Consider the following 27,871-nt stretch of genomic DNA (forward strand, 5'->3'; position numbering starts at 1 on the left):
ACTCTATATTTGGTGTGCCTGAAAAAAAGCTTCCAGAGTGATTCACTTCCAGGGATCTAAGTGCCTCTGACAGGCCTGTAGTCCCCTGGATCTTCCTTGTTGCCCTTCTTGAAGATGGGTGGGACATACGCTTTTTTCCAGTCATCAGAAACCTCCCTAGATTGCCAAGACCTTCCCAAGATGATAAGAGCACAGCTTCACATTGACATAGACCTCTTTTCTCAGCACCTTCAGATGTAACTCTTAGACTGCCATGAGGCTTGGGACCTGAGAGGTCTGAGGGCAGACCTCACCAGTAAAAATCAAGACAAGAGCAGCACTGAGTACCTCAGCCATGTCCTTCGTCACTAGTCCCTCTGCTCTACTAGGAAGTGGACCCACATTTTCCTCATCCTTCCTCCTGCTGCTGCTGAAGACAGCATCCTTGATATAGAAGCCTTTTCCTTGCCTTTCACATCCTCTAGGTCCAACTCCAGCTAAGCTTTGGCTTTCCCAACTCCACCCTTGTATGCTCAGGCAATGCCTACTCTTGGGTAGCATGATACCCCTTCTACCTTCTCTATGCTTCCTTTTTTCTTCCTATTCATCCATGCTGGCCTTCTGCCACACTTGCCTGACTTTCAGCTGAAGACTCCCTTGGAGCTTGCAGAGCTCTGGCTGAAGTTTCAAAGGCTGCTCTTAAATATACACTCAGACCAGCAAATTTACTACAGCTCTTGCCTTGTTCCCACCAGGGTAGCTTAGGACAGCATGTCCACACGCCCAGTTGTGTCAAGGCTAGTTTGGATTCACTGTGCCCACAGGCAGCACTGCCTACCCTCCATAAGCCTTGTATGAGTCAAGCAGCTCTGAAAATGCTACCTGCTCTGCCCAGGGTGGCTCTTCATCCTCTAGATCTAAGGAGCTCAGCCACACTTCCCTTCCTGAACTGTCCTCTGATCTGCACTTGCTCTCTTCGCACCTAGAGAACCACCTGCATGAAGACCATTGCAATGATCTGAAGACAAAAGAGTAAAGAGGTCATTACTTTTTCTGCACTGAGGTAGAAGAGGAAAAGCCATAGTTTGTACCACTGAAACTTCAGTCTGATACTCTCTGCTAAAGAAGTGGGCTTAGTACCTTGTTAGTAATTTCAGAGGAACTAGTCTCTCTAACCTGGGGAAGCTCTCAATTGCTGGAAGCCAAATGTGCCTTTGGCAGGCTGCAGCAATCACTCAGAGACCCCGCCCCTCTCTGCATGCTCTTAGGAGAGCAGTCCACAGCACCAGAGATGGCAGCCAGGCAAGTCAGATGAGATCTGGATGCCAGCAGAAAGAGCAAACAGACCTGTAACAGCACTCTTTGCAGCTGCACAACCTCCCTTCCTTAGCAGGACTTGCTCACAGACTTATTTCCTCTTATTCTACATCAGTCTGCAGTTACTGCACTAAGGGAGAGATACTGGTCGCAGTCTGGAAACCAGGTGAGCTAATCCTACCTCCAAACACCCAAGTGCCTATTAACTCAGTGTGGCCAGGCTGGTGGGTGCTACAATGACGCGTGCTAACCATACCTTTTCATGCGCTGTCCAGGACACAGCTTTTCCAGTGAGGATAATAATGGTGGGAGCAGACTGTGCTTTTTATACTTTTCTAGGGCAGAGATGTGCTGCCTGCATTCAGACTTGACTACATCACTTGGAGATGCTGGCACTTAACCACCCTGGCCACCCATATTCAAGGGCTTGCTGGAACACTGCATTGGATTTCTCCAGAGCAGCTCAACCAAGGGCAAACCAGAAGCCTGTGGGAGGAACATAAATGGAGACACCTGCCCCTTGCACAAGCCAGAGCTCAAGGCACATCAAAAATGGGCTGCATAACAGTACTATTTACTGAGCAAGTATGCAGAAACCAGGTCAGCTGATTTATCAAGTGAAAGAGTAGTGACAGACCTGTCTGAGCAAACAGGAAAATGGCCACAGGGTGACTGCTCCCATCCCTACTAAGCCCTTGTATAGGCTTCTGGGAAAATCAAAAAGCAGCCTACAATACACGTAAAGTGAATCTGATAATTTAAGAATACTATGCATATCTATTTTGTTAAGTAATGTTGCTTAGAAATCATTTGCTCAGAAAAGCACAATAGGAGTTGAGTCCCTGATAAATGAGCTTCCTCTTCCCACATGTGCTGCTGCAGTGGGTTGTGACTAGCAGGGCAAGAACTGCCCAGAAACATGACAGCCTGCCAGTAGATAAAAGACAATTAAAGACAATTTGGAAGCAGTCATTTCTGTACTTTTTAGACAGATACACCTGGCAGCCTCTCCTCTTCCAGCCTACCAGCAAGCTATTCACACAGCAAGCAATTTCTCCTAGTTCCTCTGAACACTGGGGCAGATGGCAACATGTGCCTTGGGCTTGGCTGTCACCTGGTGTTCTAGTTATATTCCCGGGGGCCAAACATCCAGTTTGGCAAGCCAGCACAAACTCACACACACATGCACAAACACTCTTCAGTAGCAAGAAGTTTATTAGTAGATACTTACAAACAGACCGACCCGATGGTAATCTCGAGAAGGACCACCCCAATGCTTGTCCCGATCGTCTGCATGGTGAGAGGGAGAATCGGCAGGCACAATCTTTTCGGGCGTCCCCGAGAAGGCAACGTGGTCCTCTGTTGTGTAGCAGCTTCCCCCTCCTTCGGAAAACTCCGGCATTTATGATTACTTGTGGTAGGTGGGAGTCCCGGCGCCTGGGGCCAACAAGTGCTGGGAGTCTAGCCCAACTTCGCCCCGGTTGCATAACCGGGCTATGATACTGCGCACGCGTGCAGACTTATGTCGGGGGCCACATTTGGCTTTGGGGGTCGCTATTTCACTACTCTTCAGCTTCTGACCTTCATATTGACTGCTTCTCATGGTGATTCTGGGGCTGGAAGCCACACAATCTATATGTGACCAACCGCTGTTCTTTCTCACAGATTTCCAAGACCTTGTTAGTTACTTATTTGTATCCCGCTTAACACAGCGGTATTGTTCTAGGCACTAAAAAGTTACAGCAGTAGACTATTCTCACCAAGTAGCAGGTAATACAGATACAAAAGTTTCAACACAGACCATTCCCATCAAGTATCACGTAGTACAGATACACCTGGGAACAGCACAAACTGCTGCTTATGGGAGCTTGTACAGTAGTGCTGGTGTTGACCAAGGCAGGTCTCTGCTAGAACGCATGTAAGACCTCCTCGGGGAACCATTACAGACCACTACTTAAAACAAAGCAGCATTGCAACATTTTTCATGCTCCCCTTTTCAGTAGTGGGTTAAACCACAGGTTTTAAGAGATCATGGTACTCCTCTTTTCCCATCATATTTGTAACATGAGGAGGGACAGTGCTCACTGCAACCCACCTGGCACACGGTGGTGCTACAGCACAAGTCCTGGACTGTCCACAGACAGGAGGGGACTGAGACAGTCATCTGCAACAGCAGTTGTTACCACACTTTTTATTCCATCAGTACTGATGCATATTGTAGAAAAGTACGGTGCCTGAAGACAGCTTAGTTCCCTTCCACAAAGCCTCTCTTGCTCTAGGCTCATGCAAATGGTGTTTCCTTCGGAGCAGTGTCTCCACCTGAAGCATCCCTTACGGTTTCTGATGACACAAACTCCTTGTCCAGTTGAGAATCCACCCTCCTCTGCGGCCAGATCTGGCTCATCCTTGCCAGAAAGGCCTTGCATTTTCATCTTCCACCTGCTGAAGCAACCTTCCATCCTGCTCAGGATTTCACAAACTGACCGCTAGACACACTTTTTCCCCCCTCTCCAAGTTCAAAGGAACCAGAGACACCTAGCCAACTTAACATCTACTGAAAATTATGTCTAGCAACTGCTTTTTTGTGCTTTTAAGGAATTTCTTTCTAAGGAGTAGTATTATGTCGTTTGCAGTGACTTCCATTCCGAAGTTAGTAACAAACCAGAACTTATACAGTTTGAAGTTATCCAACCGCTTTACTCTATCAGCTCTTTAAGCTGCTTTCAGAATTCATTCTAAGTAGAGGAACATACACTATGGCAAGTCCAAGTTTTATCTTCATTGTATTCTGAGAAATGAGGCTAATATTCCCACTGTTTAGATGACAAAGTCACAGACAATGTCAACAAAAGCTACTGCTACTCTCACTCCTTGCTCAAGCAAGAAAACACTTATTTAAACAAGTGAGTGGCTGGTCCAGCACACTTTATGTTATTATCTCATCTGGGCATGGTCCTCCATTCAGGCCCAGCTGAGCAAGCAGCTTAGATCCATGGCATACAAAAAAAGCTGCTAGAGAAAAGTCAGATTGTACACTAGCAGTGTATTGGCTTGGCCACAGTAACCACATTTGATTATGTGCCTGCATTCACCTGTGGCTGGCAAAACCAGCACACCATGATTTAAGATGTCGGTACCTTGCATTTAGCACAGGTAGAGGAAAAGACCCACCACGAGAGGCACAGACACACTGTAACTTCAGGCCTGAAGCATCCTTCTATAAGGAGGAGAGACTACAGTCTGGAAATCACTGCCAGGACAAACAGTTAATAAATACAAAGAATCAGCCAGTGAGCACACATGGTAATCCATTATTATTTATTAGCTGTACAGCAGTATATTCTCCTTCCCAGCTTTCAAACCCCATTACATATTTTATAACAGTTTTTCCCATGTTGGCTTCCTAAAATAATGAAAAATATCACACAGTACAGCTAAGTACAAAAACGCATCAACCTAGGGTCTGATAGCTAAACTGATCGCTCTCTTAAAAGCGATACATAGAAGAAAAATTTGTTTGAAATCAGCAAGACTGAGGCTCTATAAAAAGCTTACATATTTTAACATTTGACAGTTCGTATACAGGCATCATTTGTATTTCACATTATTCCTTTTGTCTCTATTAGAAATCCAAAATTGTGTAATTACTGACCTATTAATATTTCCTGGCCCAGGTTTTGAGGGCTGCAGTGACCCACTTATAAATCGCCACTTCTGCCTTAACATAGGATACATAAACACAAAATACAACTACAAGACAGAGCAAAGAAAATGTAGTCGTAAAATTATAACTCAAAAGGAAGGTTAATTATACATGTTTCAAATGCCAGCTGTGTGCTTCAAAACCAGATTTCACGTGTGAGTATCTGTTGATCTTCAAGGAGTAGTCTGGGTACCTTTCTCTACATGATTGGTTATCAACAGCTTTTCCAACATTCACACTCTATAAAAGTCTCTTGTCACCTGGTTTAAAAGGAATTAAAATACCGGGGTTTATTTAAACTGCGTTTTTGCATACCTCTTAATTAATGGAAAAAGATTAAAATGTAAAAAAAAAAAAAAAAAAGTTATTTACAAGCTTGACCATTACAGAAATGCTTTGCAGAAAGCAAAACATATTAAGGACAGAAACCAGTTGGAGCATGCCAAAACTACCGACTCGGAAAACTGGAACTAGTCGGTGGGGAAAAGCAAAAACATTTTAAAAGTCTAGAACCCTCTCAAGTCTGCATTTACAGTTACAAACACTACTGAGAAAAGGAGGCTCAAGGACTCTGGGAACTGGAAGTCCGGAGTGGTTTACCATGTACTCTAGTCAAGGCTTCCACTTTTGTATATTAAAACTTGTTGCATGTAAACACTGTCCTTGGACCAGCTTTACAATGCAACTCAGAGCAAAACTAATCAAGCATCTCATAGGAAACCCTGAAGGACTCCAAAATATTTCCTAATGTTCCATGATCCTGTAATGCTAACATAAAACAGCAAGTTCTAGTTATATCACATTCTAACATCATTTTAAGATTTATTTCCCAGTAGGTTTGGTAAAATGGTCTAAAATGATGCATTTCCCAAAGGCAAGAAAAAGGGTAAAAGGAAAAATAGATTTGAGCTGCTTGAACACAGCCCAGGCCAGTTCAGCCAGCCAGTATAGTCGTCTTCCATCACTGGTCCATCATGCTGAGAATCATCTCAGGAGTGAGGTCTCCATTGGGAGCTTCCACTACAGCATGTTGAACTTCTTCTTCTTCCTCTACTGTTTCTGCATCAGGGTCTTTCTTTACTTCAACTATAGTATTTTCAATTTCACCAGTGTTCTGGTCTTCAACCTGAATGATTGCTGCAGCTAGAAGGGCAGAAAAGAAAGGGGATGGGGAGGAGGAGGAAAATGACAGATTTTTACTGGTTCCAGGGCTGGCCTGCACCTCCCTCAGATGACTTTTTCAGTAGATACTTAGACTTTTGCATAGAAAGGAAAGGAGGGGCTCCCAATAAAGACACATTCCCACCTCAGGGCAGAATAATTCAGCCTGCCTCTCATTCATCCAAGTATCAAGCCCCTACCTCCCTGGCTCCTGTGTGAAGATGTTTTAGCAGCAAATTTCAAAAGATATATAGGAATATATGAGACAGTATTTAAGCAATTTTTACAGAGTAATCAAGACTATTAATATACGGGTGCACCTCAAATCAGCTCCTCTGCACTTAGAGTAAGGCAAAGTTTCAGTCAGATTCAGAGTCCACAGTGACACTAGTGAATGTAGTCAATGTAAAATGCTTCTGCAGGCTGTAAGCCTAGGAAGGACGTGCTGTATTTGGAGCACTGATCAAACAGCCAAGCCACCAGGCAGCATTCACCCCTTGAAGGAAGAACTGCTTCCTGCACTTCCTATAATTTTACTTAGACTTTCTATAGCTATTGATTTCTATGCTTAAGAAGAAACCTCTGTGGAGTTGCAACTATGCAATATTTATGCTATGCGCCAAACTACAGGTCTGAAGCATGTTTGCTTGTAGTAATATTTGTAAAAGTCTACATGCATAAAATACTATGGTGGTTCTTGTAACAGTTTCTTTAACAGCAAGTGCAACATGAGCAGACATCCAGCAACTGGGACAAAAAAAAAAAAAAAAAAAAAAAGAAAAAGAAAAAGAAAAAAAAAAGAAAGTTTGCACACACACTTATTAACTGGAATGTTATCAAAGAAAAAAAAAAACAAATCCTGTCATCTCCTTTTTGCATGATCTGAAACAGGCACGTTCCCTAACAACCAGGAAATGCTTGCAACAAGCATTATGCATAAGGAAGATCATAGCAAGCTAGAGAAAAGTGCAGCTATTTACTTTTTAAATAAGCTCACCTGAGGGCAGGAGTTCTCTGATGAGAGCTGCCAAATCCAAGGAAGATGCAGTTCAAACAAGCATTGTAACGTAAGCTTCAAGTAGTGACTTACACTGGGATTGTTTTGGTTGGGTGGCAGCTTTGCCTGGTGGTCTTCCTCTTCGTTTCTTACTAGGAAGTGGTGCAAGAGCCTCTTGCTCAACTTCTGGTTCAGCCTCAATTTCTACTGCTGTCTCCTCTTCATCTTCATTATCATCCAAATCTGGTTCAGCACTTTCCTCTAGGAAAAAACAAAAAACAAAAAAAAATCCTCGAAGAAGTGCATTAAGCAAGTCTTTAGTTTAAAGAGGTTAAATACATTCACCTACAAAGAGCCATCATTACTTAATCCTCAACTGAAGGGAGCTGGCTCTGGTAACAGAGAAGGCGAATGAGGCCTTTGCTAAGAACCTAGTGGCACAGACTCAGGTTGTTACTCCTACATTAAAGGGAACAAACTGCCATTCAGAAAGGGAAAGAAAACATGATTTCACTTGGTGGCAGTGACTTCAATACCTCTATGAAACACTCCAGAAGTCAAGAGTGATCCAACAGTAAGTCTCCTAGCCCTCAAGAAACAACAGCACTGTACTTATCTTTTTCTGTAACTGCAACTGGGGTAGCAGTCCCTGAACACCGCAACTAGTGTTCAGGACCTCAATGTCAAGTTGAAAATAGTAAAGTCACATGGAACTGGGGAGGTCTTAAGCATCACAGTTGAACACAGCTTTGCAGACACCTTGCCATGCTTTCTAGGATCATCAACATACCATAGATCATCAATCAGTGACCAAGAGCATCTTCTCCAAGACCTCTCTTTATGAGGCAGAACAGCCTATTTTATGAGGCCCTGTCCACCAACTGATTTATGATAGCACCTCCCCTACATGCCAACTAACTGCATTTCTTAGAAACTGATTCCAGTCCAATGGTGCTCATGACAAGTTTTAACTTCTTGCAATTTTTTTGTGGTTTACTGAGCTAAAGGCTCAAAGATTTATACTTCAGGACATCCCTGAAATTACCAGTTAGCACCATCAATGTGCCCAGAATACTCCATGCAAAACCAAATCAGACAAAAAGCAATAAAAGGTGTCAAGAGGAACAGACTGTCAGAAGGGTAAAATGACTGCCCCAGAATGTCTAAGCATGTCCACTGCACAGAAGAGTAGCTTATCTTCCTCATGAAGAGGTGAGCCATTGCATGAGGCACACTTCCATTTATCTGAGGGGGAAGAATGAACTGTAGCGATTTCATTTTCTTAGAAGCAGCAATAATGGCTCTAATACTTTTCAGTTAAGAGAGACACCCAAAAAGTATCCAAGCTGCACAACTGTTGACCAGGGTGTGATAAAAATGATTACTATCAAGTGAAAAATACCTTCAAAAAGGTGGCCATTGGTCTTTGGGATTCCACAAAGATGAGGCGTCATAACACATACCAGGCCTCAACTTCAAATCTCACAAGTAAATTAAGACAGAAAACAGAAAGCAGCCAAACATACCGGGGTTAAATAGACGCTGCCATCTTATGGGTGCATTTCTGGCTTGAAAAAAGATCAGTTCAGCATCCCAGAAAGACTGCAAATACTCTGGATATGATGTGCTTTCATCCCCCGCAGTCAGATTATGCTGAATGGATTGATTTTATTGCCACAAGATCTCACATTAGCATCTATTTGTCCTGTGCATTACTGCTTTCCAGACATTTCCTCATGTCTGTAAGCACCTACTTCCTTATGTACAAGGAGGTATGCATGTGCTGCGCTATTGTACGCAGTCATTCAAAGACAAATTTCTTTTATTGAATTTTTCAGGTCCTACCTTTTTAGAGCTTCTTCATATTTTCCTCAGATCTCAACTTTTATCAACTAACAGTCTGTCTACTTCAGCAGCTGACAGGCCAAAGCAGGGGACAACATGACTTTAGTACTGGAAAAATATATCAGACAGTGCACTAACACACAGAAGAGCATGCAAGACAGACAACTGCAGTCTAGGCAAAGGGTAACAGACACAGCACTTTTTTCCCCAACTACTGAGTCTCGGAAGAGGTCCAGGACAGCCAAATTGACACCATCCTTCCTAAACACACACAGTCCTCTATGTACATACATACACAATCATTTTTTTCCCCTTATCGAGTACATAAAGGCCTTTCAGGTACCAAACCAAACCTGCAGAACTGGCAAACAGCTAACAAAGAAACAATGAATCACAAGCCTGTAATGCTAAGAAGGTACTGAGCTGAATCTTACCACTATCAGAGGAATCTTCTTTCTTAGAGCGCATTTTTCTCTTTCTGCCACGTTTGCCCTTCTTTGTCTCTCCTCCATTCTCTCCTTCCCCATCACCTGGGCCATAACAATTATCAGCATGTCTGGCCATTGTGTTCTGTTCAGAATGGGGGAAAAAAAAACAAAACAAAAAAAACAACACGCATTGAAATCAAGACCAGATATTCTGGCCCTGTTCTTACACAGACATTTCTGACTGCTTGTCTCTTTTTCCTCTTTGTAATGGAAAAATTTTTACCAAATATAGGTAAATTTCACTAACTTCTACTCATAAAGTTGAGTTTTCCTACTGCTCATGATGCTACTGCTAGCACATGCCAGTATCAGTATCAATACCAGAGCCTCCTCTCAGAGAGCAGCAAGTGCCACCTTTTAAAAAAGATCAGTGTTGTGCCTTGTGCCCCAGCCACCCTTTTCTTTAAGTAACAGGGCTCCTCCTTTCCAAAACCCCCATTCAGCCAAAAAGCACAACTCAAAATGTATTTATACACACACACACACACACACTCTCCCTTACCCTGCGAGTGAAAGTTTTACCACACTTGGAACAGACAAATGCAGCAGGGACAAAGTTGGGATCATGGTATCGTTTGAAGTGCATATCAAGGTGCTGTTTTTGACGGAAGGTTTTATCACAATGGCTACAGGCATAAGGCTTTTCTCCAGTATGGGTCCGTTTATGCACGATCATGCGCCACTCCTGGTAGGGACAAACCAAAGAGAAAGAATAACTTGAAAACTTTCAGATGTAGACACTGAGAAATTTATTTCTGCAGGCAAGACGAGGTCAAACACTTTAGTCCAAGAAAAACACCCAGGAGAAGATGGTCCCGCCCGAGTGCAACCACACTCTGATTGATGGCATATTCGGTCCTACCTACTTCCATCCTTCAAGCAACTCTAGCTCTTTGTCAACAGATATGCCAAGGTTGTGACTTAACTCCCTTAAAAGATACTCTCCACAGGGGAGCACTTCAGCAGAAAGCAAAAGCCACTGAACTCTCCCATGCCCTTAAAATAAATAAATAAAAGTCAGAGAGCTAACACTGATTTTGAAAGTTGGTCAAACTTAACAGATAAGATTTCTTAGCTTACGTGTTTAGCTCCTGTTCGAATGCTCTTAAGGGCTGTCAGTCCCACCAGCTTACCTGCCTGCATGCATAATCACACTTGTCGCACTTGAAGCGCTTCTCATTCTTGTGAGACTTTTGATGCTGTTTGAGGGCATATCGCTCATGAAACACAGCATCACAGTATCGACACTTCTTGCCCTGCTCAATGTAGGAATGCTGCTTTCGCAAATGGACACCTAGGAATGCAAGAACCAGAGCCTTTAATCACATCACGGCTATCCTAGGGTGAAAGAGCCTGGTATACAATCTCTCAGCGTCTTTCCCTCTGTATACTCTTGAGTTCAGGTGAGAAAAGTAAACTGTTAATTTGAGATTCTATCAAAAAATTAATAGGCTTATAATTAACAGCAATCAGCATAATTTCTTGACAGAACTGTCTAGTCAAAAGCTTAGAAAGGTTTTTTAAAGGATTCTAGATTCGGTTAATATCAGCAATCTGTGCTGATACACTTGCATTTGATAAAGTGTTTGATGATATACCACATAACTTATATTCAAAATTCACTATCTGCAAAATACAGCAGGATTCTTAGACTGTTAGTGTGTAGACTATTTCAAAAATCCATCTCAAAAACATAGCAGCCAGATCACTGATGCCCAGGACTGCTTCGGACAATCTGTAAGGATTCCCTTGGAAGACAGAGCAACATAGATTTTTGCTACTGAAGTTCATGCAACAGATGAAGTAAAGTCAAGGTAAAACACAGCACTGTCCTCAAGACACTTAAGACCACTCTGAATTGCCTGAATACAGTCAGAAGCCAGGTAATACATTGGGAAGCAGGATTTTTTGCAGGATCAGAAGTCAAAGTGACAGGACTAGAGGGTAACAGGGGTACCAACAGCTAACCCCTATCAAGAGGTTTTAATCACTTTAAAATCCTCCAAATATGAGCATATTGCACCTGCACAAGGTAGCCTGCTGTAGGTTGAACAATCATTATGAAAAAAAAATCTTCACAGCTATTCTGTTTTTTCCTGTTATAGATCAGTACTTGTTTGCTTCATAGACACTTGGTGTCATCGTCTCAACGTGTCCTTCATTGTAGCACTTTACATCTGTTTGTTATGAAGGAGAACCTACCTTCCCGTTATCTGGTTGATATTTTGCTTATAGACAGAATTATGCCAAATCTCAGCCTTTTCTTCACTGAGAAAGATTATCTTCAATTGCTCTGGGAGTAGTACTATTTTTCACCTTCTTGTATATCATAAAAGAGAGCTTGTCTGCTAGAATCATGGGGAACTGCTCACCAGGTCAACACTCTCCTATTGCAAGGACTCAGGGCTTTTGTGACAATTCAGTCTCTCCTATCCCGTCTGTGGCAAACACCTCCACTTCCCGAAAAATGAAATTGTTTAGGCTAATTCAAGCCTTTCAGCTTGATAAAGATATATCTGGGTGATAATTAATGGCCTCCAATACATAGGCGGTCACGCCAAATGACCTTCCGATTTTTCGGACCTTAAGTCGTACAGTTAAAATATTAGTCTAAGTTCAATAAATGCCTCGCACCTATGGACATGAAAATAACTTGCCTTGAATGCTTGAAAAACAGGCTGCATTTTCAAATAATGAAAAGCAATTGAAAGTGCTGTTCCCATAGCATGCAGCAGTTACTGTAAGCTGAAAGGCTAAAAGTATGTATTACCAGCCACACTTCTAAGCCTGTGCTTCATTTTGTGCAGTTACTGGATTTACTAGGTTAAAGCAGGGGGAAGACAGCTGATGGGTTGCATGAACTCTAATTTTGGGAAGGCATGTTTTGTGTAGCCTTCTGCAGTAACTTCGCTAATGGCCACGTTGCCAAGATACATACCCAAGTCCCTCTTTCTTGCTATAACAGTATCACAGTGAGGACAGTGAAATTTGGCCACATTCTCCGTATGTTTCCGTAAAATGTGCACCTTCATGTTACCACTCTGAGTGAAGCGATCATGGCAGATGTAACATTCATATGGCTTCTCTCCTACAGTAACGGAAGGAAAAAAAGTAGCACGAGCACTTTTATTAACAAGAAATCTAATCAAAAAGCCCTAAAATAAAATAACTCCCCAGAAACCAGCAAACAGCTCAATGATGTTTCTTTCTCTAGAAGTTTTAGTTCCCGTAAATATCTTTCTACAACACAAAGACAAAACAAATTCACTCTTGAGCAAATGAGTTAATTATTAGTCCTTACAATGAGAAACACATTCAAGACCTACATGCCAGATGCTGGAACACTGTGAACATCAAATTTGAGATTTTCTTTTGAATGCTCATACATACAAGCACATTTCTGTCATTAAATTTTAGCAGCCTCATTAGTTTAGCACTCCAGCAGTGTTCCATGCTAGAAAAAAAAGTCCTATTTCTATCACAGAAAAGACTAAGGATCTTCACAAACTGCATCCAGACACTGTTGCAATTACACTCAAGAATGAAACTAAAAATGGCTATAACCTTCAGTGGGAAGTAAAACATCAATAAAGAAGATATTGCTCATCTTCATACTGAAAAAGGGCCTGTATTCTGTCACCTCACAGTGAAGGCAAAAATCAGAATTCTCCAGCACATTTCTCAGTGCAATTACTAGTGTCAGTTTATGAATTTATTAATGTTGATAAACAGTGCATTCTCTTCAGCTACAGACTTCATGATAATTTTACATTAAACTTGAATACTTCATTTTGCTGACTCCGAGCATGAGCACCATTATGCACTGTCCCAGCACTCAGACACCAGCACACAGACAGCGTGCTAAAAGCATGACATCAGTACCAGAGTGGGTCCTCATGTGCCTCTTCAGCGTGTAAGTATCCCTGCTGGCATAGCTGCACAAGCTGCACTGGAACGGACGCTCTCCAGTGTGAGAGCAAATGTGGCGTTTCAAATCGCTAACCTGAAAGCCAAGAGCAAGACTGGAGTCAGTAAGCATGAATAGGTAAGATTTCCAAAGTAAAAGAAATCAGTCAAAAATTTTGTTACAGTAATGTTTTGTTTCTGTAGCAAGGTTAAAAATAATGCAGTCAACCAACCAGTTTCAGTGCCAGTCTTGCACTGCCATGTAACCACTCATACTCCCCTTCCCACTCTGTTCCACCTCCCAGCTTTATTCCCAGTCTTGCTCCTACATTCAAAGCAGCCAGATTTTGTCTCCTGCGCTCATCTTACTGGCATCAACCATCTCAACGTCAGAGGATAAGCTAAAATTCGAAAGCATCCTGGACAGACACAGAGAAAAAGCGTTCCAGGAAAGCATGCACCCAGGAACACTGCAGATGTTCTTCCACAGGGTGCCTCCCGGGATGCCCTCCAGTTACTTTCAGGAAGAACATAAATCAGTAACTCAATAAAAAAGCCCTAGTCCTGCAATCAAGGTGACTTAATCCCTTTACGCTCCTGCCATTATCTAGGAGGCATGAACATAGCTTAAGAATTAGCAGACATGAACGGAAAGCATTTTCTGCTTCAGTAAGAGCAAGCTGCACCAACTGCTGTCTATAAAACCCTGCAACCAGCTCACATAGGACCAACTTGCTTATTCTTTCCTAATTCATGCACTGCAACACAATGCATTCAGCACTTCAAACCTCAGGGCCTGGAATTACAACACTGCAGTCACAGCTCAAAGTTTTGTTTGTTTTTTTTAATAAATAAATAAATAAATAGATAAAACTTAAAAGACCCACAAACACCCCCAGCATTCCCCCCCCCACAAAAAACCCTAAAAGATACACACACAAACTGAAACACTCACACCCACAAAACTCAATAAATAAAAGATTAAGCACCCAATTCAACATTTCCACTGTAACCTTCCTCCACTGCACAGATCAGTTCTTAAAAATTTTGTTCGTGACCTTGCTCAGATTTCCTATCCCCATCTTGCAATGTAGTTTTTATTACATTTTAAAAGCTGTCCTGCAGCACAAGCAACAGTGCTGCTTAGGGCACAGGGTACAACATTCAAGTAAGCTTTATTTGCTCAAGCAAATTAGATAACCTCTTAGAATTAGCAAAGCTGTTTTTCACTAATTTGGGAAAGCGCCATTCATTTTGGCAACAGTCACTTTATCAGCAGATATGTAAGATGCAAAGTGCACATTTTAAAATTGGAGAGCATCTCTAGTTTTAAAGTACATTCTACTCAGCAGATACCTGCCTCCTTCAACTCCTTTACTCATCTTAAAGGACTGCTCTTTTTAAAAACAATGAAAACTACAGTCTCCAAAGAGGAAATGGAAATGACCTAGGGTTTCGGTGCACAAATATCCTCAAATAGGTTTCTCATCAACTGAGGAAACCCTATCACTTGCTTCCAAAAAAACAGACCTAATTCATTCAGAAAGTAGCTGTGCAGATGACCTCACAGTGCTAGTGGACAACAAGCTGACCATGAGCCACCAATGTGCCCTGGTGGCCAGGAAGGCCAATGGTCTCCTGGGATGCATTAGGAAGAGTGTTCCCAGCAGGTCGAGGGAGGTGATCCTGCCCCTCCACTCAGCTCTGGTGAGGCCGCATCTCGAGTACTGTGTCCAGTTCTGGGCTCCCCAGTACAAGAGACACACGGAGCTACTGGAGAAAGTCCAGCGTAGGGCTATGAGGATGATCAGAGGGCTGGAGCACCTGCCCTATGAGGAACAGCTGCGAGAGTTTTGGGCCTGTTTAGCCTGGGGAAGAGAAGCCTGAGGGGGGATCTTATCAGTGTGCATAAGTATCAGAAGGGAGGGCATCAAGAGGATGGGGACAAACTCTTCTCAGTTGTCCCACACAACAGCACAAGAGGCAATGGGGCAAAAACTGAACCACAGGAAGTTCCGCCTGAACGTGAGGAGGAATTTCTTCACTGTGAGAGTGACAGAGCAGTGGAAGAGGTTACCCAGAGAGGTTGTGGAGTCTCCTTCTCTGGAGATATTCAAAGCCCTCCTGGATGCAATCCTGTCTAACATGCTCTAGGTGACCCTGCTTGAGCAGGGGGGTTGGACTAAATGATCTCCAGAGGTCCCTTCAAACCTTACTGATTCTGTAACTCATAACCCATTTACTCAGAGGCTTTTCAAAAATGGTCAAGGACGAAAGATTGTAACAGATGATGAGTAAGTCTTGAAGCATACAAGCGTGTACTTGGCACTGTGACAATTAACATACCGCCACACTAGCATAATCACACGTTGAGCATTCAAATGGTTTCTCGTGGGTGTGTTTGTAGCGGCGATGCCGAACCAACTCTCCACTGGTCACAAAGGCCATGTCGCAATCTGGGCACTTGTGAGGGCGAGTACCTAATCATTTGCAGGAAAACAGGAAGATGGTGACATTCAGATTTAGTGGCAAAAAATATGACACAGCTTCTCCCTCTCCACCCCCCCCCCCACCATGAATCAGCAATGTTCCTTTTGTTCTGAAAGATTAGATTACAGCAGCAAATGGCACGCAGGCGTCATAGCCTTTGTATAAGCAGCCAATGGACGGAAGATACTGCTAGAGAGTGTACATGCCTTCAATGAGGGAAACACACTCACTTATTTTCTTATCACTTGGCTATTTGCAAATTTCAAACCATTCAGTCAGATAATGCAGAGGTATGAAAAGAAAGCTAAGAACATGAATTACACTTTTTTTGGCAGAAGGGTCAAAAGAACATCGTTTAAATTTGATGACAGTTCCGAAATTACTCCTATACTAAGTTTTATAACAGAAACTTAAGTGAGGAACAATGGAAACATGCTTTCATTCCTACATGTTTTACTGGTCCAGTTTATAACCTATTCCCTGTTTTGTTTTTCTGCTCCATCTGCCTTCTGTTTAGCTCCAGCCTCACCTTATTTTTCCATAGGAAGCAATGGCAGCACAAATCTCAGAACACAGCAAACTGAGCCCTAATAACACCCAAGACAAACAGAATGTTTTCTACAGCTTTAAGTAACTTTGGATCAATCCCAGAGTTTGTTTTTGTATCTATGTACAGAATGAGCTTTGCACCTAACATGGTCAGGTGAAAAATTGCTCTCAAAGGGGAAGAAAAAAAATAATAAAGAAAGAGAGCAGCATTGCATAGTTTCTTCCTTTCCAGCTTGTCCCATATAGGACATCTGACAGATTCAGATAGACCCAACCTGCCTATAGAATAAAGGCAGAGTAGGTTCTATTAGAAGAATGTACACAAAGGTCCGAGTACCTGTGTGAGTGTTGAGGTGCTTCCTCGGTAATTTGACTGTCCGAAAAGCCCTGTCACAGAGATGGCACTTATGTGGTCGTTCATCAGTGTGGCTTTTCATATGGCGGTCCAAGTTAGAACGACGTGGACAAGTGTAACTGCACATCGCACTGGAATGTCTTCTTTACACCTAGCCATGAAGGAAGTCACTTTTATTTTTGGCAGTACCATGGTCCACTGTATTACATTAGAGGTCAGCAGGGAAAAAGAAAAATTCCTGGAGGTTAAACTACTACAAGAAACCCATTTCTTTTTAAATCATTAAATACAACTGTATTTCCTGTTAGGAATACAGGCAGTGATTAGCTTGTCTTGAATTTTCATTAGTATGCCAGTAATTAATGTTCTTGCTCCACTCCAGTCTAGAAAGGGTTTCTTTTAATTTACAGTTTTAAGTTTCTGGAAAGGAAACATACACATTGCTGGATTTTGTGCTACCCACTCTACCCAATACTTAGCTAGGAACTCCGCCCCCCAAAAACTAATTATACCACTGGTTCCTGATGTAAAACTTTATGGTAAACAATAATCTCTTGAATATGCATTACAGCAAAAAGCAGAACCTTTTCAACTGTAGTGATATGGGAATACTAATACCACAGCATCACACAAGGCAAATGAGCTCCTTTGCAAGCCTATAGTCAGGAGAGAGTAGGTTTGCCCAGAAAACAGAGCTGAGAGCTCTTATACAAAACGGTAAGTGACACTGAGCATGCCTGCTTTGCTCCCATATGCATCTACTCAATCACTTCAACTGTATTGCAAGGTGCAGTCACAACCAGTGCAGTTTAGAAATCCGCTTACAAACCCACCTTTTTGATTTTGGTTGGTTTAGGTGGCTTCATGTTACCCACTACTTTTTCTGCATTGACCTCAGACAACAAACCCTCCTGTTGCTCCTCTTCAAAGTCATACACAGAGACATCCACATCTTTGCCTTCCTCAGTGTAGCGTAGCTTACTCTTTTCGTTTTTCTTTGTTTTTTTGGCTGGTGGCTGATAGTCTGGATCTTTTTGCCAATTAGGATCTTCTTGGGGCTGAAGTTCACCTTGTTCCAGCGTCTCCACCTCACCATTTGCACCCACTTTCACTACCTGGAAGCCTTCTGGTAAAGGGGGAGTGTGACAGATCACGGGCTCTCCCTCTTGCAGGCCTCCTTTGGAAATCTCATTTTCATATGCTCCCTGAAGTTCTTCCACAGAAGTGGTGGCAACAGGTACAGTCACTGGAACTGGTACTTGGACCAGCTGAAGCTCACCAAGATTTATAGGCTGCTCTTCCATATTAACAACCTGAAGTGTTATGATCTGTGTGTCATCCACTGTAACCTCCGTTTCTTGAGGCACTGCACCTTCCATTACTTCAGTCTTCATTTGAAGAAGCGTTGGATCCAACTGTTCCATCATAACCATCTGCACACCACTGTTGACATCCTGAACTACTTCACACCCATCTGCTTGGTTTGGTGGTACATGACAAGCATCGTCCTCCTGCCCAGCTTCACGGCGTCTTTGATAGGTTTTTCTCTCTTTTCCCTTAATAAAAGTTTCTGATTCTTCCACAATAGCTTCAACTGCCTCACCTTCTGTTTCACCTTCTTGCTATTAAAAAAAGAAAAAGAAAAAAAAGCAGAAGAGAGAATATTGCACATCATCTAATGTAATAATGTGCCATAATAATGGCACACACCCCACAGAGGGACAAGTGGCCTAACCGAAAACCATCAGCTCAACAGCAACAGCATTCTGCAGCCAGTTTTAAGAAAACAAATCCAAAACTGTAAGCATTAGTCTCTGCTAGCGTATTGTCGCTGTAAATCAAGGTGATCACAGAATCCTGCCTGGAGTGAAACAGCCGCTGTACCAGTTTCATGGAAAGGAAGGAAAGCAAGGAAGAGAGATTAAGGGATATGTATGTTTCTCTTTCTCAAGGACTGCAAATCGCTAAGGCAAGTGATACGGCACGATTACTCCTTATTACCAATCTATGTAAAATAAATAAGCTGAATATCAGAAGCAGTCCTGTGCTATAATCACATTATTTTTATGTCATTAGAAATCTTACCTGTAAAAAAGCTGATTATGTAAAGCACAATATAAATCTGGACCCCCCACAAAAAAACAGCCTCCCCCAACAACCACACTCAAACAAAAAAACCCTTAGTCTGAGAATAGTGATTTTTTCCCCCCTAAGAAAAAGCTTTGAGAATGCAAAGCAAGAATCTAAGTCTTCAAAGTTACTCTAAATTAAGTTCATATTTCATGTAAAAATCCAGCTCCAAACAACTATTTCCTCTATGTTTAGACTTCTCTGAACAACACTTGATTCACATCTTCTCTTAAAAAAAAAAGAAAAAGAAAAAGAAAAAAAAGAAAAAAAAAGAAAAAAGAAAGAAAAGAAAACAAGGATAAGTAAATTTCTTGGAAGTATCCTGAGCTTCATTCCTGTTTCCATTTATGGGCACTGCCTTGCCTCAGAAGGCAGAACACAGGATGAACTTGAGCACAGTGCCCTCTTTGGGTCGACGGAGACCCAGGATGCAGACAAGGCTCAGTTAAAATTTTATTTCAATCTAAATGGTCTGGACTCAGAGCTACATGACTCTAGTGATTTCTCATGAAAACTAGGCTAAATCTAGCCAGGGCATCAACAGCATGTAATAATTCTAAAGCTCAGAAGCAGGGATCCTGCTTCTCCTTTTTCTTAACACTCATCAGCTTTTCAAGTCACAGCAAATCCATATGGACAAACAGCTGAAGAACACGAGATGATGCAAGTACTTTACACTAGCCAGCAGGCGATCAGAACGGAGCTTTGGTCTTTAGCCTGCAGCAATTGTGAAAGCGTGCCCAGTTCGGCTGACACCCCTGGCCTCCAAGCGATTGACGCCCAAGTCGCCTCACAGCCACAAACAGCAGACACGGCCCTGCCACCGGCCTGCACGACGCTCAGCCACAAGGCATCTCACAAGCCTGACTGTAGCACCGGTCTATCACGCACACAGGCACGAGGCACTTCCCAACCACCACCACCACCAGTGGCCACAGCACTGGCCTGTCACGCACGCACGCACAAGCCACCTCACAGCCACCACCAGCAGCCTGCGCAGCAGCGCTCGCCTCAGAGGCACTCCGGCACTACGCAATCAAGAGATGCAAACAGCAACAACATCACCCCACTGGCCCAGCAGCCGCTGCTTCTCAGCTCACCGCACAACCACTAGCACCTGACACGGGCCTGCCACTGGTCTGCAAAGCAAACAGCCCAAACTCAGCGCACACTCCCAAACATCACACAACAGCCTCACGCTGGCCTCTTACGCCCTCACGCAGCAGCAACCTCATGGCTCTGGACAGCAGGCAGCAGCCGAGCATTGCAGTGTCACGCACTGAGGCTGTTAGAGAAATACTGTGAGAAAAACCTTGAAAATAGTTAACAAGACTGAAGGACAAGGGGGAGAGAAAAACAGTACTGCAAAGGATAACCAGCTCCGGCTAAAGAACCTTGATGAAACCTCAGCGCTTCGAAGATTGCGAGGGGTAGGTAAGACAAAAACAGCAGAATAACCCAGAAGTGACCTTAGGTTCATTAAGGCTTATTAACATATTAAACTTCACACCCCTAAATGAATAATGAGATGGAAATGACATGATAATGATGTTACCACCTCTTCTTCGCTTCCTATGCTAATTAACAAGAATGTGAAAGTGTAAGCGCAGAGCGATTACCTGAGGTAATGAAATCGTAACCAATAGAAAGATTTGTATAAAATACTCCCTGAAAAGTGTGTATAAATCAAGAATGAGAGGGGGAGAAGGTGTGCTAGCTTTGTGGATTTACCACCTAGCACCCATCTCTACGCAGAAATGAAATAAACAAATATCTCGACCCTGTGTGTCTGTTGGTTGTTTGCACACCGGGTAAGAGAACCCAGATTTTGGGACAACAGAAGGATTGGGGTCCCGCGGAGGGACCTGGGGGGGCCCTGTGGGAGGATTGGGGTCCGGAGGGGAGCCGGGGGGGATTCGGGGCCAGGGGGGTCCTGGGGGGGGGGTCCTGGGGGGGGGGGATTAGGGGCCTGGGAGTGTCCCGGGGGGGGGCCCTAGGTGGGGGGATTGGGGTCCAGGGTGGGCCTGGGGGAGGACTGGGGGCCAGAGGGACGCTGGGGGGGATTGGGGTCTGGGGGGGGGCCCTGGGGGGCTCTGGGGGGGGAACCGGGGTCTGGAGGGGACCTGGGGGAGGGAATTGGGGTCCCGAGGGGGCTTCGGGGGTTATTAGGGGTCCTGGGGGGGATATTTGGGGGTCCCCACAGGGGATCTGGGGTCTCTGGGGTGGTATTTGGGGTCCTAGGGGGATATTGGTGGTCTTAGGGGGCGTTTCGGGTCCTTGGTGGGGCATTTGGGGGTCCCAGGGGGGTATTAGGGGTCCTGGGGGGTATTTGGGGCCCCCAGGGGTCATTCGGAGTCGAGGGGGATGTTGGGGTGCTGGGGGGGCCCCAAGGGGATATTTCGAGGGTGTCTCTGGACAGGCTGGGGGGGGGTTGCATTTGTCCCTGCGCAGCTGTATATACCTCTGGGACAGGTATTTAGGGGCGGTATTATAGGAGCAGAGGGGTATTTGGGGTGACAACGTGCTTTTAAGGGGTATTTGAGGGTGTAGCTGGGGTGACAAAGCAGTTTGGGGGTTATTTGGGGGTGACAAAGGGATTTGGGGGGTACTTGAGGGTGTAGCTGGGGTGACAAGGTGATTTGGGGTGTATTTGGGGTGACAAGGCGGTTTGGGGGATATTTGAGGGTATAGCTGGGGTGACAAGGCAGTTTGGAGGGTATTTGAGGTGACAAGGTGGTTTGGGGGGTATTTGAGGGTGTAGCTGGGGTGACTAGGCAGTTTGGGGGTATTTGTGGTGCCAGGGCGGTTGGGGGGGCCAGCAGGGGTGTTATTGGGGGGCGCTGTGGGTTGCGGCGGCTGATGGCGGCACCCCCCCCCCCCGAGCTGGGTCCGGCGGTGTCAGCGCTGCTGCGGGAGTGACCCCCGCTGGACAGCCGGACGCCCCATGTGCGTGCATGTGTGAGTCCCAAAGTACAGCCCTGCACTCCCAAAGTACAGCCGGGCACCCCCACATACAGCTGGACGCCCCCAGAGTACAGCCCCATGGCCCTGGAGTACAGCCGGATGCCTCCAGACACCCCCAGAGTACAACCGAACACCCTCAAAGTACAGGCAGACACCTCCATCCACAGTCCCACACCCCCAATGACAGCCACACACCACGAGGACAACCAGACTCCCCCCAATACTGCCCCAAAATACAGCCGCATTCCCCCCCAAATACCCCGAAGTCCAGCCCCAGCCCCCTAAGTACAGCCAGACCCCGCAAAGCAGGGTCAGAAACCCCCAAATGCAGCCCCAAACACCTGCAAAGTACAACCGGACACCCCCAATACCCGTCCCCCAGGTGCCCCCAAACCCCCACAAAGTACAGGCAGATACCATGAAACACCCATGAAGTACAGCTGGATGCTCCCCCCAAGTACAACCGGACACCACCCCACACACATCCCCTCTGCGGTTCAGGTCCTTCACCCTCCCCCCCGCCAGTGATGTCATGCTGATGTCATCTGTGTGTAGGGGGGGAAATCGGGCCCCAAGGTGACGTCACGCTGTTGCCGGCAGAAACGGGTCCCAACACCGGGAGGCCCCTGAGGTGCCACGTGACGTCCCTGCGCCGGGACAATAAAGGGGTCGTCATGGGGCTGCGCCTTGCCTGTCCGTGGGGCCGATCCCGGTGCATCCGTGGGGCTGGCGATGGTGTGTCCATGGCGTGTCTGTGGGGCTGGCATGTCCGTGGAGCTGAGCCCCTCTCAGGGCGCTGCCACCGGTGTCGGGAAGTGGGGCCCCAGCCCCACGGCAATGGGGCCGTAGGGCCGGGCCTGCTCTAGCCGCAGCACACCAACGCCACGGAGCTCTGCGTGTGGGGCAGGGACACGCGTGCGGTGTGGGGTGGAAGGGGGGACACCCGTGTGGGGCGGCCCCACGGCGCCGCTCACCCAGCAGCAGGCTGAAGAGGCAGCTGATGAGGTCCCGGCGGGCAGCAGCAACGCTAGGTCCGACTGGCCCATGCGCGAGAGCTCCGCCAGCACCAGCCTGCGGGGAGGGGCCCAGGCGTCTGGGAAGGGCCCAGGCGTCCGGGGAGCAGGGGCCCAGGCGGCAGTTCGGGTTCGGGCCCCTTGGGCAGCGCCGGGGGGGCAGGAGGCGCTGGGGGTGCTGCGGGGGGGGGGGGTTAGTGCTGCCCCACACACGTGGGTCCCCAGCCCCACAGGCGTAGGTTGGCATCCCCACACACGCATCCCCACCCCACACGTGTGTGTCCCCAGCCCCACACAATGTCTCCAGCCCCACATGTGTCTCCCCAGCCCCACACACATCCCTGCCCCACACGTGTCCCCACCCCACACACATCCCTACCCCCAAATGCGTCCCCACCCCACACACGTCCCCAGCCCCACACGTGTGTCCCCACCCCACACACATCCCTGCCCCACACGTGTCCCCACCCCACACACGTGTGTCCCCAGCCCCACACACGTGTTCCTCGCCCCACACGCATCCCTGCCCCACGTCTGCCCCAGCCCCCCATACACATGTCCCTGCCCCCCACACGTGGGTCCCCCGCACCCCTTACGCTTGTCCCCAGCCCCACACACAGGTCCCCAGCCCCACACGCATCCCTGCCCCGCACGCGTGCCCCCCGCCCCACACGCGGGTCCCCACTCACCGCAGATCCTCCTCCGTCACCTCCAGGGAAATCTCTGGGGAGAGGCCGCGGCTGCCCCATGGTGACCTCCAACCGCCCCACAGCGACCCCTAACTGCCCTACAGTTACCCTCAGCCGCCCCACGATGACCCTCAACCACCCCATGATGACTCTCCAACTGCCCTATGGCAAGTGCTACTGCCCCACGGTGACCCATAACCACCTCACGGAGACTGCGACTGTCCCATGGCAACCCACCATCACCCCCAACTGCCCCACGGCGACCCCCAACTGCCCTCAACCACCCCACAGCAACCCACAACCACCCTAAGGCGACTGCAACTGCCCCACAGTGACCCCCCAACTTCCCTGTGACCCACAACCACCCTCAGCCACCCCACAGTGATCCACAACTGCCCCATGGTGACCTGCAACTGCCCTCAGCCGCCCCACAGCAACCGCTAACTGCCCCACAGTAACTGCAACTGCCCCATGGTGACCCACAACCGCCCCACAGCAACCCACAATAATCCTCAAACGCCCCACGGTGACCCACAACCACCCCACAGCAACCCACAACCACCCCACGGTGACCCACAATAACCCCCAACTGCCCCACGGCAACTGCAACTGCCCCACAGTAACCCACAACCACCCCACAGCGACCCACAATAACCCTCAAACACCCCACAGTGACCCACAACTGCCCCACGGTGACCAGCACCCACCTCCCCCCACCCGGTTCCCACGCTCACCCCACAGCCCCCTCCCTGCCCCACAGCACCGCCGGGGTCACTCACCCGAGGATGGCAGCACCGGGATGCTGGGCTCGAGCGCCTCGCGAGGCACCTGGGGGCGGCTGGACGCCTGGGCCCCTCGCCCAGATGCCTGGGCCCCCTTCCCATGAACACCTGGGCCCCTCTCCCGGACACCTGGGCCCCACTCATCAGGGGGCGGCAGTGGGCCTGGAGCCGCTGCACTTGCTCTCGCAGCGTCTCGGAGGTCAGCTGGGGCCAGAAGTCATGGGGGGGGGAGGGGGGAGTGGCGCCAGTGGGGGGGGGCCTGGGGCGGCCCCACACATCCCTCTGCACCCCACACGTCCCCCTCCACCCCCCCACACCCCCCCAGCCCCACGTGTGTCTCCATGCCCTACATATTCCCCCCCAGCCCCACATATTTCTCTGTGCCCCCCACACCCCCCCAAGGCCCACATGTCCTCCCCCGCCCCACACGTCCTCCCCCAGCCCCCCCCCCGGCCCATACATCCCCCCAGCCCTACACTTCCTCCACCACCCCACACCTCCCCCCCCAGCCCCTCCCCAAGCCTACACATCCCCCCAGCCCCACACACTCCACAAGTTCCCCCGCAGCCCCACAAGTCCCCCCCAGCCCTACACGTACGTTCGGGGGTGGCGGGGGCAGGATGGGCCCCTCCGGGGTTCTCAGCACTGTGGGGCAGAGACGGGCTCAGCTGCCACCCCCCAAGCGCCCTCTAGCCCCCCACGTGCCCTGCTGCACCCCAGGTCCCCTCCCAGCCCCCAAGTGCCCCCCAAGTGCTCAGTGGGGGGCGGAGGTGGCGCCACCTCCTCGGAAATCTCCTCCACTGTGGGGCCGGGCGGCGCTGTGGGGCTGCTGCCCCCCAAGTGCCCCCCCACAACGCACACACCGCCACAGTGACCCCTCCCAGTGCCCCCTGCCCCACAAGTGCCCCCCAGGCCCTACCAGTGCCCCCTAGACCTCCCCATGCCCCCATTATTCCCAGTCCCCCCTGTCCCCCCAGTCTCTCCCAGTCCCTCCCAGTCCCCCCAGTCCAGTCCCCCCAGTATCTCCCAGCACCCCCTAGTTGCCCCCAGTCCCCCCAGTCCAGTACGGCCCACTCCCCCCTAGTACCTCCCAGTCCCCCCAGTCACTCCAGTCCAGTCCCTCCCAGTCCCCCCACTCCTCCCCAGGCCCTCACAGTCCCCCCCAAGTCCCCCCAGTCCAGTCCCCCCAGTCTCTCCCACTATCCCCCCATTGCCCCCAGTCCCCCCAGTCCCTCCCAGTGCAGTTCCCCCAGTCCCTCCCAGTCCCCCAGTCCCCACAGGCCAGTCCCTCCCAATTCCCTCCAGTCCCTCCCAGTCCCCCCAGTCCCCCCCAGACCCCCAATCCAGTACCTGCTAGTACCCCCAGTCCCTCCAGTACCTCCCAGCCCCCCAGTCCCTCACAGTCCCCCCAGTCCAGTCCCTCCCAGTCCCTTCAGTCCCCCCAGTCCCTCCAGTCCCCCCTAGTCTACCCAGTCTCTCCCAGTTCCCCACAGTCCCCCCAGTTCCCCCACTCCAGTACCCCCCAGTTTCCCCAGTCCCCTCCCTCCAAGTCCCTCCAGTCCCCCCCAGGCACCCCCAGACCCTCCCAGTCCCCCCAGTTCCCCCCAGTCCCGTGTGGTATCCTAGTCCCTTGCAGTCCCCCCCAAATCCCCCCCAGGCCCTCCCAGTCACCCCAGTCTCTCCCAGTACCCCCCAATCGCCCCCAGTCCCCCTAGTCAAGTTCTCCCATTCCCCCCAGTCCAGTCCCCCTAGTCTCTCCCAGTACCCCCCAGATGCCCCCAGTCCCCCCAGTCCAGTTCTCCCATTCCCCCCAGTCCCTCCCAGTCCCACCAGTCCAGTCCCCCCAGTCCCTCCCAGTCCAGTCCCTCCAGTTCCCCCCAGACCAGACCCTCCCAGTACCTCCAGTCCCCCCCAGTCCCTTCCAGTCCCTCCCAGTTCCCAGAGTCCAGTCCCCCCAGTCTCTTCCACTACCCCCAGTCGCCCCCAGTCCCCCCAGTCCCTCCCAGTCCAGTTCTCCCATTCCCCTCAGTGTCTCCCAGTCCCCCACAGCCCCCCCAGTATCCCCAATCCAGTACTCCCTAGTCCCTCCCAATCCCCCACAGTCCCTCCTAGTGCCCCCAGTCCCCCCCATCCAGTCACTCCAGTCCCTCCCAGTCTCTCCCAGTACCCCCCACTCGCCCCCAGTCCCCCCAGTCCTTCCCAGTCCAGTTCTCCCATTCCCCTCAGTGCTCCCCAGTCACCCCAGTCCCTCCCAGTCCCTCCCAGTCTCTCTCACTACCCCCCAGTCTCCCCCAGTCCCCAGTCCAGTTCTCGCATTCCCCTCAGTGCCTCCCAGTCCCCCCAGTCCCCCCCAGTTCCCCCCAGTCCCTCCCAGTCCCCGCAGTCCTCCTAGTCCAGTCCCCCCAGTCTCTCCCAGTACCCCCATTCGCCCCCAGTCCCCCAAGTCCAGTTCTCCCATTCCCCTCTGTGCCCCCCAGTACCCCCCACTTCCCCCCTAGTCCCTCCCAGTCACTCCAGTTCAGTCCCTCTCAGTCCCTCCCATTCCCCCCACTCCCCCGCCAGGCTCTCCCAGTCCCCCCCAAGTCCCCCCAGTCCAGTCCCCCCAGTCTCTCCCACTACCCCCCAGTTGCCCCCAGTCCCTCCCAGTCCAGTTCTCCCATTCCCCTCAGTGCCCCCAAGTCCCCCCAGGCCAGTCCCTCACAGTTTCCCCCAGTCCCCCCCAGTCCCCCTGGATCAGTCTCCCCAGTCTCTCCCAGTCCCCCCAGTCACCCCAGTCCCTCCCAGTCCAGTTCTCCCATTCCCCCCAGTCCCCCCAGTCCCTCCCAGTCCCCCCAGTCCAGTCCTTCCAGTCCCCCCCAGTCCAGACCTTACCAGTTCCCCCCAGTCCCTCCCATTCCCTCCAGTCACTCCAGTCCAGTCTCTCCCAGTCCCCCCCAGCTCCCCCAGTCCAGACCCTCACAGTCCCCCCACAGCCCCCCCAGTCCCTCACAGTCCCTCCCAGTCCAGTCCCCCCAGTCTCTCCCAGTACCCCCCAGTCACCCCCAGTCCAGTGCTCCCATTCCCCTCAGTGTCCCCCAGTCCCCCTGTGTTCCCCTCAGTCCCTCCCAGTCCTCCCAGTCCCCCCAGTCTCTCCAAGTACCCCCCCAGTCGCCCCCAGTCCCTCCCAGTCAATATCTCCCAGTCTCCCCAGTCCAGTCCCCCCAGTCTCTCCCACTACCCCCCAGTCACCCCGAGTCCCCCCAGTCCCCCCCAGTCCAGTACTCCCCAGTACCCCCCAGCCCCCCAGTCCCTCCCAGTCCCCTCAGTCCCCCCACTCCCCCCAGTCCAGTCCCTCCCAGTCCCTCCAGTCCCCCCAGTCCCTCCCAGTCCCTCCCAGTCCCCCCCAGTGCCCCCAGTCCCCACCCAGCGGCAGCAGGTCACCGAAGGCCTCCGCCAGCAGCTCCAGCTCCTCCATGGTCGCTTCGGGCAGCCCCGTCTGCGGGGGCGGGGCCAGGCGAGGGGGC

General features: G+C 49.0%; 1 protein-coding gene across 1 annotated transcript; it reads right to left on the minus strand.

Moving 5' to 3' along the window:
* Window positions 1-5,960: 5,960 nt before the first annotated feature.
* On the minus strand, window positions 5,961-27,822 carry LOC134149678 (transcriptional repressor CTCF-like). The gene is given in 13 exon segments (XM_062592904.1): window positions 5,961-6,142; window positions 7,251-7,418; window positions 9,437-9,572; window positions 9,993-10,175; window positions 10,624-10,784; window positions 12,429-12,578; window positions 13,373-13,493; window positions 15,743-15,876; window positions 16,773-16,918; window positions 16,920-16,941; window positions 17,620-18,412; window positions 22,859-22,977; window positions 27,771-27,822. Coding segments are annotated over 13 exon segments (2,367 nt in total).
* Between the last annotated feature and the right edge of the window lie 49 nt (window positions 27,823-27,871).

The sequence above is a fragment of the Rhea pennata genome, chromosome 21, assembly GCF_028389875.1.
Source record: "Rhea pennata isolate bPtePen1 chromosome 21, bPtePen1.pri, whole genome shotgun sequence".
NCBI lineage: Eukaryota > Metazoa > Chordata > Aves > Rheiformes > Rheidae > Rhea > Rhea pennata.